Below are 12,508 nucleotides of genomic sequence, written 5' to 3'. Positions count from 1 at the left end.
CTTTAACTTTTAGGCAACTCTCATTCTGTTTTTTAATAGCCATATATAATGTTTTATCATAAGTACATCTGACATACCTGTAGATTGTCACACATTTCTTGGCTGTAGGTTAACCGCTGAATTTCAGTAGGGGAGACAAGATATAAAGCCTGCCCCTCATTGGTAAAACAAAATGTCCGTGCTATCCGCATGTCTGTCAGCGGTAAATAATTAACATCCAACATTGGTCGAAGACTAGGTAGGCTGAACAGAAAAGAGTAAATGCACATTTCACATCAAAGCTGTTAGACACTGATCCTTATCTAAAACAACAACTGCTTTACTATTATTTTATGGTTGTTTTTGTTCACTTGAAGGTCAGTAGTAATAGAGTTTCACCAAGTAACAAAAAAATCATGATCATGGGCCAGTTCTTGCATATTAATCCCTACTGGTGCTTAGCAAATATCTTTAAGGGATTAGATGCATTAGCTAGCAATCTCAGGGACACTTTTACAGCATGTCACAAGTTCCTACAACAGCTTTTGGTTATGTCACAAACATCAGAGCCAGAAAGTGTCAGATTAAAACTTAATCTTTCCTTAAGATAAAATGTTTGAGTCTGAGGAGGTCATATCCTGGCAGAGTCCTGGAGGGTGTCCAGTTCACTGTGCCTGAGCATGGAGTGGCCATTCCTTATTCCCTCTAACCCAGGAAATGAAAATCGCATATAATATATGGCACCTACACTAAAACATGATTAACTGTGAAATAGCAAAGGCTGTAAGGGAATGAGAATGAGTTATAAATAATAGATTAGAAATTGTACATCCAAATGAAGACTAGACATCTGAACTATCTTACACCAAAGTATGCTTATCCTAATGTCATAGGTAATACTTTTGCTAAAATATTCATCAGAATGTTCTTTTGAATATTTTCATTAGAGTCACGTTTATGAACTACTGAAGCAAAACTATTGTTAATAATTTTTTAAAAAATCACACTTCTAATGCCAAGGGGAAAAAGGCCCATGTAATTAAACTGTCAGTTATGAAATCGTTTTAGTGATTATGAGTGTGCACAATGATGGTAAATTATTTCAAGCCAAAAAAAAAAAAAAAACCACCCAGAACCCGATTTCTTTTATCAGAGTAGTTTGTGCCTATGAAACTCTACTGTGTGCTATAAGAACAACCTTTCCATGACCTTCTAGCATTGTGTTACCAAATCTGGTAACCTAACTACTCCTGGCCATAGAGCAACTGACATGAACTAGTCTGAACAGAGATACAGTGTAAGAGTAAATTCCACACTGGATTTTAAACACGTTTGTAGGAATAAAGCATTATCTAATATCTAAAACAGATATTTATTATGATCTGTTAAAATATCTCATGAATCCAAAACAAACCCATTTAAACAAATTTATTTTGTGGATTCTTTTTAAAATCAGTGGCTGGCATTGGTAAAGAAGTTCCAGTAATTTTTTTTCAGACTGATTCCATGTTGTGAAATGTTAAGAAAAGAAGGTGCTACCATTGCAGCTGGGAAAAGCAAGGGAGCAAGTTAGTTGCTAAAGGCTGAGAAATGATTGCTTTAACAATTGATAAAAATGTTTTTTCTATGCAGGGACATTTTATAAAAAATATGGTTAGCTAATGGTGAGAAACACCATTAGCTAATATAGTCAGCTAATGGTGTTAATGGTGTTTCTCACTGAAAGTGGTTGGCTGAGCACAGTTTGAGAATTTGCACACAGAAAAGTCTCTTCTATTTACTCTCAAACTGGGTTTTCTAAGTCTGGGTATTACATGGCCTAAGCAGTCCTTAGCTACTTTGCAATCTATCAACAAACTAGGACCTAAGAAGAAAGTGTTCAAGACTGTTCTAACAGTTTTTGACTCCAGATCACACTTGTGTAGTTCCTCTACTGGAGTTTGCATTCTCTTTGCTTACAATTACTTGTATACCAGTCTAATCTCCTTAAGGGTTTTACTAATTTTTTATATCATTTACAGGTCTTCTCAATGCTTAACCATGTTATTGATTTGAGAACTAGGTGAGATTTTTGAAAGCACTGCAGTGAGTTCTACATAATATAATGAACTGTTTCCAGAATTCATAAAATCATAAGGTAATATTTTCTCAAAAGTCTCACAAGTCTCATTTGATTGCAGTGACAGTGGAATGAAATATATTGGCTGGCACCTTGTTAGGTGCCATTTTTCCCCCTAAATTTACAACTTTGGGCAACTTGGTTAACTTTGATTTATTAATAGATCTAAAATGGAGGCTGCAAGTCATACTAAATTTTCTTATGTCCTGAGAGGCTATTGGATCAAATGAAGTTCTGTATGTAAAATCTTTGTATGTACTGTGAATCATAGTACAAGTGACGATTCTTTTGCTTGTTTACTCCTAAGTGGACAACATAACTTCGGAGAGATTATATCTATTAAGTAAGTGCTTTTTGAACAAAAGTATGTGAGTGACTGGAGAAGCAGCCTTTTCGTAAGTTTTTTTGGCATCAACTGAAATACATAGTTCATTTACAATGCCAAATATTTTCAGCAAAGACAGACAGACAGACACACACACGCATACATCCCCAACAAAACAAAAGCCAAATTCTCAACAAATTCACATTATATCGCATTCACAAACATAATGAAATATTCAATTTTCTTAATATCTTAACATCTTGCACATTATACAGACTTTTCAGAATTGTAACTTGCTGGCATTGCCACGATTACTAAAATATTTTTTAAAGAAGGAACATACCTCATTATCATAATATGCCCATTAGCACAAAAGCATGCCAAGCAGGCACTGTTACACATGACCACCACATCTGCCTGCAATATAAAAGATGTCTCAGTGATGTTATGAACATAAAGGCAAGTCTGAGAAGGCAGTGAGAAGACTTTGGCTTGTTTTTCGGAGCATATTATTATATACTGATGATCTCCTATTTCTTGGGTTGCAGAGGAGTTCATGACCAGTTTCCTTCTCCAGGATTTTTCATTTTCATCCATGCTGTTTGGATCCCTCCAAACTTCATATGGTGGCTGCATTAATCCTCCAGTTCGGTCCATACAGGAGAAAGTTAGCACGGCTCCTTTCAATGAGAGGAATGTACCTATAAAAACAATTTCCATCACTGGCATGTGAAAGCCTTTTGAAAACAACTGCAACTTATCTATGGACAATAAGGGTTTTATGTTATAATAATTTAAATTTATAGTCTTGATGTTGCATAAAATATACCAATCAGTATATTTGTGAATATACCTGCTTCAATACCTTGAACGTTTAGCATGTTTGGGCGTAAAAAAGAGCCTAATATATTGACTTGTTAAATTGTTTCATTTTCTAGTGAGTAAACAAGACCCAGAAAGATGATTGATTTAGGCCAGGTCACACAGGAAGATAGTAGCTAAGTATGGACTTGATTTCAAGTGTCCTGATTCCTAAACCAGAGTTTTTTTCATTTACTGACTGGTATCCATTAAAGTATGTGTAAAAGCAAATTTAAAACAATGTATAATTTTTATTTATTGAAATAATACACAGTCCAACTGAAAATAATCACTAAATCTGACTGCATTCCTTATTTCACAAGTTCATTTGCTAGAAAAAAATTTTTCTTCTACTGAAATTAAGTACTCGCAACAAACTTCATGAAATTTCAATATGTTAAGTTAAAAAATTAGTGTCAGCTCTTGCACAGGCTTATGCATCTGTATATAGAAAAGGTGTTTACTCACCTCCATTTTCCAAGGTTGATTATCCATGCCAGATCATTACCTATGAGAGATTTTTACCAGACTTGGAGGACAGTACACTACAAAGCTTAAGAAATAACTTGAGCTAATCTGATCTATGGCTATTTCTAAACTCTGCTCTAAGGAGCACCCCACTATTCCTTTTTCCCCCTTTGTCCATTTATATATCGTTGAGTGATCATAAGTAATCCGAAATGATCTGCCTCAACAGATATGAAGAGAAGAGTGATACTTAAAAATGCATTCCATTTAAAATTTAGTTTACCTATAATTTAAAGCACTTAAAAATTTATCAGATTGAAGATACATATTTGGATGATCTGATATCTAAGTTGTATTTTTAAAAAAAAATAATTTTTTAACTTTTTATTTGAAAGGCAGAGTTAGAGAGAGAGGGAGGGAAAGAAAGGAAGGGAGAGAGACAGAGAAAAGGGAGAAAGAGAAAAAGAAAATCTCATGTACTGGTTCATTCCCTAAATGGCCATGATGGCTGGAACTGAGCCTGTCTGAAGCCAGCAGCTTCTTCTGGGAGGTTCTTCTTGGGCAGGAGTCTAAGGGCTTAGGCATCTTCCTCTGCTTTCCCAGGACATAAGCAGGGAACTGGATTGAAAAGTGGAACACCCAGGATACAGACCAGCACCCATATGGTATGTTGGATTTGCAGGCCCTTGTAAGTTGTGTTTTTAAGCAAACTTTAAAAGTAAGAAGCCTATGAATGTCCTAGGGTAACTGAAAAAGATAGAATAGAGCTCCAGGTGCTTCAGTCCAAGGGTCAAGGTACAAATAACCACAGCAAAAATGAAAGAGAAAATTGAAGTTACCCAATATTCCATGAATATAAAAGACTGCCAACAGCAATGAAGAATGATTTATTAGAATCATGTGTAATTGATAAACATCTGGGTCAATGTAGTTTCTATTTACAAACCCACCATGTTTCAAATGCAGAGGCCCCACCAAAACAACCAACTCTCATCACTTTCCAAAGTCCCACCTGCAGATACCATGACTGTATTAAATTTCCACTTCTAATCTGTAACCATTAACATACGACCATAAAGATCAAGTTTTCAGTTTAGATACTTTTGAATGACAACCAAATTACCAGTTAAATGAAAGTATTTCCATTTGTATACCAAAGAAGGGTCATGTGAACCTATAACAAGAAGGCAGCCATTTGCGATCCATGGGGAAAGCCTGCACTAGACCCCAACCTTTTTGGTACCTTTATGCCAGACTTGCAAGTTTCTAGAATTACAAGAAAATAAGCTTCTGTTGTGCAACCCATACAGTCGGCAATATTCGGCTGTGGGAGCCCAAGCACACTACTACAGGACAAAAGGATTCTTTGTATCATCCTTTCAAAATTGGTTCTTAGGAGACTAGATCAGAATACTGACATTCTGTGTTATCAGTGAAAAATTATCCTTCAATTTTCAGAAATCTCATGTCTTCTATCAGCCTTCATGAAACTAGCAATCTAACTTTATTAACTTGTGAGACAAGTAAAATCTCAGAATCTTGGTAAGTCCTTACTTTCTAGAACACAAAAAGACTTACAGGTAATGAGATAAGCAACATAAAAGTGGTGCTAGACTTAGAGTTTTACTTGCTCTAAGAGGTGGTGAGATTTTGAGAATAGAAATGATATGCTCTTACTACCATTTAATAGAATCACATCTATGGCTGGGCATAGTCTAAGGGAAGGCAACAAACAGAAGAAGCAGTGAAGAGGCCAGCATATAACCCATGTGAGAAATGGATAGAGGTTTGTTTGAACCTCTATCATTAATGTCCAATCCTAAATACACTGTGAGGGTCAGAAGGATTTGCTACTATATTTGATTTAAAGTTTGACAAACAGATAAGGCTAAACTATAATATATTTGATCAATATATTTGATCTGAGAATAAGAACTGAAATGTTATTCATGGCTATTGGAAAGACCAGGAAAGAAAAGAGATGAATATCAGGAGCTTAGTCATGGATATGCTAATTTTCAGATTTATTAGCCATTCAAGTGGAAAATAAATAGGCCAGGCAACTGTGAGGGAACGGGGGCAATATTCAGAATATAAACATTAACATATGCTCCTTGGGTTATAAAGAGCGTTTAAGATCATAAGACAGGCTGATTTCATTCAGGTCTTCAAAATAAAGGCAACAACAAAAAAATGTTTAACAAGTCCTTCTTTGGACATTGTATTGTTTTAGGTTCAGTAAAATGAGAAGAGAGTATTCTGGCAATTGCTAGAAAGATAGGAAGAAAATCAGAACAGTGTAGTGATCTAGAATCCAAATGATATATTTTAAGGTAGAGAGAATGATAAACTAATATTTAGTATGTGAAGATGCTGCCTGAACACTGACCATGAGACTTATCGGTGAGGTCAGTGGTGACACACATGCAGGCTGTTGTGATCAATGGTGTGAGAAAAAGTCTGATTAGAATGGGGTCAAGAGAGGGGGAGAACAAAATGGAGAAAGTGAACCTAACCCAATCGTTTCAATAAATCTTGCACTAAAAAAGAAGAAACATAATAGATCCACAAAAGTGTCTGTCTTTTTTAATGGGAGAAATAATGGCATGATATATCCTGACATAATAAAGCAAAAAGAGCAGCAGGGGGATTGCAGTACATGAAAGGAAAGTATTATTAAACTTAGAGCCAGTAGGAGTCTTAGTGAAGGCTATTTACATGCCCTTTCCCTTACAAAAAGTATTCAAATCTTAATTTACCTGTTAACATTCATGGAACTTCTCAGTAACCAGATGTAAAGTTCTTTGGGGATAGAAAGTTTGTATGATTGCTTACTAATTTTTCTTAGTACCTATAAGGAAGTGTTTAGACAGCATTCCCTATGGTGGCTTTGATGAGAGGGATTAATCTGTGCTTGCCTTTTTCCTATCTGAGAGCAATCACTTGAGGTGTGCTAAACAGGGGCCTGGCTTATTATGAAACTTGGAAAGCTTAAGCTTTAGGGCTCCACTGGTATTGGCTCAAAGGACCAGAAGAGAATCCTAGTCATATGTTCACATGCTCATATATTTTTATAAAATTTGTAAAAGAAAAAATTCTTCCCATCATTTAATAATGTTAATAAATTAGTAACATTTAACAATGATGTTTACTCATCATTTAGGACTGTTTTAATTTTTTCACGCTAAATATCCTCCAATCAAGTAACACTACATGAGACAGTACTTCACTGATCTGCACAAAGAGAAGTGGAGAGGGGCACTTTTGTGGAGGGACGTGTATATTCAAGGGGTTCACAAAAGTACCATGTCTAGGTTATTGCTGGGATCCCAGTTATAGCAGGAGCTTCCAGGAAAATTGCCACAGCCCTGATGCAACCTAGCATAATTCTCACATGAAGGTTCTGAGCTGGAGATTATGTCACAAAGAAACATTAGTTCAACCTTAGAAGTATATAGGTAACACAGAACAAACTAGATTGAAAAAGCAAGGAACCAAAAAGCTAGCATGTAGAATTCTTTAAATCAGTCAAGAAGTCATTTAGAGAAATATTATGGTGCTATTAGTGAAAATGGAGGAGTGGTAAGAAGGACCACTTTTGGGGTAGACAATGAATTTGTTATTGAGAACCTTGAATTTATTCATGAGTTTAAAACCTGAGTTTGTACATGGGCCATCAAAATAATTTCTTTCCAAAACAGTGTTAGGGACCTCATCTGAAGAACAGATAATAATACAGTAATTTGTAGTTGGCAACACAGCTAATAGAAACAGAATATTATTAAAAGTGAGTCTTACCAAATTTCTCACAGTGATGGGCAGTGCAATTCCAAGTAGATGGAGGAGATAGAGGAGGGACAGAGAAAGTACAAAGACTACTGGTAGAATTTCTTTTTTGATTTTTAAAATTAGAACATTTCAGAACAAGTATTTGAGGAAAAAATAGTACACTACATCATTAGTTTTTTTTTTAAATAAAACCCACATAATCTATGAAGTCTTACCCATCACTGTGACATTTTTAAGATTCGATACAATCTTCTCTCCTACTTTTCCTCTGTCATCTGGCACCATTCCATCCCTAGGATTTATCCATGCCTTTTTCTTTGTTGCCCCCTAAGTTTTCTTTTTTTTTAAGTTTTATTTTATTTTTATTGGAAAGTCAGATATACAGAGAGGAGGAGAGGCAGAGAGGGAGATCTTCTGTCCCTTGATTTACTCCCCAAGTGGCCACAACAGCTGGAGCTAAGCCAATCCAAAGCCAAGAGCATGAAGACTCTTCTGGGTTTCCCATGCGGCTGCAGGGTCCCAAGGCTTTGGGCCATCCCTGACTACTTTCCTAGACCACAAGCAGGGAACTGGATGGGAAGCTTGGCTGCTGGGATCAGAACCAGTGCCCATATGGGATTCTGGCACATGCAAGGTGAGGATTTTAGCCACTAGGCTTCCATGCCGAGCTCACCCCCTAGGTTGTTACGTCACACATTGTACTGTACACATCTACTTCCAAACCTCTCCAGTTCCCACTTCAGATGTTACATTTGTTAGGGAGATCTTTCCTAAACTCATTTTCCATGCTGCACTATATTCTTTATTCCTTTACTGTAATTTCTATTTAAATTTATTCTTTCCTAGAAGTTAAAATAGGAAACATTTTAGCATCTCCTTGCACTTAATACAGTAGTATGTTCCTGGTGAATACTGAATAAACAAATGCATTTAAAAAAGGACTATTTTCAAGTTTAAACTATTTGGTTCACATGTGTTTTCAGAACTAATAGATAAAAAGTTAACAGTGTTTTAATAGGAAAAATGTATTCAGAACCTCATGACATATCATTCCAGTGCTGACCAGTGGAAGCAGAAAACACCACAATTACAATAGTTTTGAATGGCTCCCATAAGCTGAAGCCGAAACTAGAAGACATATGATGGAGAACAGATACTGCAGAAGGGTAAAAACTGTGGCAACAATGATAGTCAAGAAAGGAGCTATGAAGGAGGAGGAGGGATGAGTTTTCTATTTTCTAAAAAGTAAAGGCGGAAAGAGAGAGAATATGAACATACACTACTATCCTATTATCTACTGGTTTACTCCCCAAATACCCACATAGGACAGAGCTAAAGCTGGAACTTGGGAGCCAGGACAGCAATACACATCCCACCATGGGCAAAGGAACCCAAGTATTGGGCTATCATCTGCTGCTTTCACAAGCACATTTGTAGAATGCCACATGAAAGCAAAGTGGCTGTTAACTCAAAGTGGCATTCTGACATGGATGCCTGCATCTAAAAGCAGCTTAACTTGCTGTGCCACAACATGTCGCTTCCCCTATCTTGGGAACTGGGGCTTGGCGCACTGATCCAAGCTACACTCCAACACCATCTGGTGCTCATGAGAACTAGGGTAGATGTAGGACAGACCTGGCTAGGTATCTGCCCCTACTGAGCCACGTGTGAGCCATGTCTGGGTATGGACGAGCCTTGACTGGGCAGAAACATCCAACAGTAAGAACTGGAATGGGCTGAAGGCCGGTCAGGAAAGACCACTGTTCCTGCCAGGACAGGAGGTGGACTAAGTAAGGGCTGGCCCACTGACCCACCAGTATGTGCAAGATCTGGTGATGGGAGAGGTTCTGGTGGAGGAACTTGGGAAATTCCTCTGTCAGGACATAGTACCTGCAGATGAGTGCAAGAACTACAATAGACCACCTCAGCTAAACGTTGGCCAGCGAAATACTGGGCAAACGAAGACTCCATGATGGACTGTGACAATCAGTGGCTTCTTCAATGACCTAATCGAGCTGGGAGGGATGTGACAGGCAGCGATCCATAACTGGAAGACTATTAAGACCACTTGAGCAAGTATCTCAGCATGCCCCACATCTGGGACCTTGGGCGGGTGGGAGACTGGGTGGGGATTCTCCCTCAATATCCCCCTTCACCTCAGATACATAAATAATATAATAAAAATATATATTAAAAAAAAAGAACTACAATAGAGAGCAGCCCAGATCAGACCAGGGAAAGGTACCCAGCAGCATACATTTGGCACAAGTCAGGGCAAACCAGGCTGAACCAGTTCACATCACCTGCTGGTGAATCCGAGCACCAGAACAGTGTGGGTCAGACTAGGATCAGATGCAACATTCATCAGTACACATTATGGCTGGGATTGGGCACCTGCTGGGCTGAGCGAAGCTGTAGCCTTCACCAGTGTCATCTGGAATGGGGGTGGGTCAGGCCTGGTCAGGCTACAGCACCCACTGGCAAAAGTTGAGGAGAGGCAGGTCATGCCAGACTGGGCCTCAGCACCCAACCAGCCCATGTTGAGAACCAGCGGGGAAGGGGACAAAGCTGTTAGGGGGAATGTGGAGGGCTCCCCTCTTGGACTGCCACTGCCACTGGGGAGCATGAGTTGAGATGGGACAGACCAGACTAAGCAGGGCTACAGCACCTGTGGGCCTCATGTGAGTTAGACCAGGGAAAAGCCAGGCTGCGCTGATTGTTCCTACTGGTGCAAGCACAGATCAGAGAGGGCAAGGGTTGGTTGGGCTCTGCCACAGCATCAGCTGGCAATTGCTGGCACTGGGGGTTAATTCTGTCTAGTTCAATTGCAGAACCACCTGGAGAGTGCATGATCCAGGAGTGGCAGTGTTCCAGTAGGGAAATAGTGGGCACCTCCCTCTTGGGTTACCAGTCCCACTGGTGAGCATGAAAACCAGGACTGGGGCAGGCATGGCTATACAGAATGGCATCTGCCAAAATGTGTGTGGGTTGCATAGTAGGGCTGGTTTGGTTGAACGAGGCTTCAATGCCCAGTGATATGTATAAGAGCTAAAAGGGACGTGGGACAGACTGAACAAGTCTGTGGTACATACTGGCAAGCATGGGGACCAGGGTAAGGGACAGGCCTGGTGGCAGTTACTGGGAGTTGCGCTGACTAGGCTGCAGCTCCCACTGGTTTGCATGAAGGCCAAGTGTGAAGTGGACAGAATCAGGCTTGACTGCAACACCCATTGGTTCATGTGGAAGACAGGGTGAGAGACAGGGCTGACCTAGCTATTGTAACCACCAGCACGTGCATAAGCTGATTGCGGTTACAGACTGTGCTGGACCCTGTACTGGCAAACACACAGAAGAATCAGGTCTGGGCATCACCCCAGATGAAGTTTCTTTGGGGATCCCTCCAGCTGAACTGCCAATCTCAGAACCCCAACCATGAAGAGACTGTGTGAGCCAGTGGATTCTGAAGAGATTTCATCATGCATGGAATGGTGAGATTGGCAGCAATTCACAACTGTTGAACTAGAAAAACTGCTTGAGCAGGCCCCTCGAGCATGCCTTACATGGGGGACGTGGGATGGGTGGGGCTTCTCCCTTTGTCTCTCCCCTTAGCCCAGATTAAATATTAAATTAAAAAATAATATTAATGTGGAAACAATGGTCTTACCCACTTTCCTGTAGCTCTTGACCCTTTGTTTCCTAATCAACTATATAAAGATTATCAAAATGAAAGAATTGAAAAAATAAAATCCTTTTTCTTTTTACTACTATAAATCATGTTTTCCATTTGGCTTTCTTCTCTTTTAAGGATTATATGTGACTCTAGAGTCATAGTTTTTCGTGGTTTTAATTGATTTTATTAAATTTTAAAAAGAAATTTATATTTAAGATCTTTTTATTTATTTGCTTATTTGAAGTAGTAAAGGAGACAGACAGACACAGGAGAGATGTCTCTTCTGCTTGTTCATTCCCCTGATGGTGGCGGCAGCCAGGGCTAAGCATGGCTGAAGTCAGGAACTAGGCACTCCAAGCCTACCAGAAGGCTAGCAGGGATCTAAGAACTGAGCTGTCAGCCGCTGCCTTCCAGGGAGCACATTAGCAGGAAGCTTAGTGAGCAGCAGAGCTGGGACTTGCAGCCATGCACTTCAGTGTGGGGTGTAGTCATCCTAAGCAGTATCTTTACTGCACCAAATGTCATGCTGGGATTTTATTTATTTATTTATTTTAATATATATATATTATGTTTAATATATGCAAATATATTAAATATATATGTATATATATTTATCTGAAAGGACAGAGAGGAGGGACAGAACAAAAGCTCTTCCATTGTTATTTCCCCAAATGGCCACTGCTGAGCTGATCCAAAGTCAGGAGCTTCTCCCAGGTCTCTCATGTGTGTATAGGGTCCCAAGGTTTTGGGCCATCCTCTGCTGCTTTCTCACGCCACAAGTAGTGAGCCGAATGGGAAAGGGAGTAGCTGGGACATGACCCAGTGCCCACATGGTATCCTGCCACTTGAAGAGGGAGGACTAGTTAATTGAACCATCATACTGGGTCCTGGACTTAAAATAAATAAAAGTTTAAGGATTACAAAAAAATGAATAGATATTACAGAATTCCCATTTATCCATTCTGCCATTTCCTCTATTAATAACATATTGATTAGTGCATTTATTATAACTGGTGAACTGATAATGACACATTATTATTAAGTCTTGAAAGAGTGAGTCAAGATGGCTGACGGGGTTAGACCGATGTAGCCAAGGGTCCTAAAAGTTAGGGATGGGAGCAGTCTGAAGTGAGCCCGAGAGGAAAAGAACCGCAGGGAACACTGCTGGACATTCCCCAATCCCGCCAGGACTGAGAAAGGTGGCACACCGCAGAATAACAAACGTGAAATACTGGGATCAGCAACCTGAGAAGGACAAAGAGGGAGCCCTGGGCTGCTGAGACTGGAGCGAAATCGG

General features: G+C 39.3%; 1 protein-coding gene across 1 annotated transcript in view; it reads right to left on the bottom strand.

The window, feature by feature from the left end:
• The window catches only part of STXBP5L (syntaxin binding protein 5L), a 286,369-nt gene that overhangs the window by 6,956 nt on the left and 266,905 nt on the right, over positions 1-12,508 (bottom strand). The window contains exons 24-25 of the mRNA XM_004577863.2: positions 2,767-3,124; positions 78-243 (exon numbers count right to left, since the gene is read on the bottom strand). Of these exons, the coding sequence (XP_004577920.2) occupies positions 78-243; positions 2,767-3,124 (524 nt within the window). The remainder of the gene's footprint in view (positions 1-77; positions 244-2,766; positions 3,125-12,508) is intronic.

This window comes from Ochotona princeps, chromosome 3, assembly GCF_030435755.1.
Source record: "Ochotona princeps isolate mOchPri1 chromosome 3, mOchPri1.hap1, whole genome shotgun sequence".
Lineage (NCBI taxonomy): Eukaryota > Metazoa > Chordata > Mammalia > Lagomorpha > Ochotonidae > Ochotona > Ochotona princeps.
This window is presented reverse-complemented; position numbering and strand designations above follow the sequence as displayed.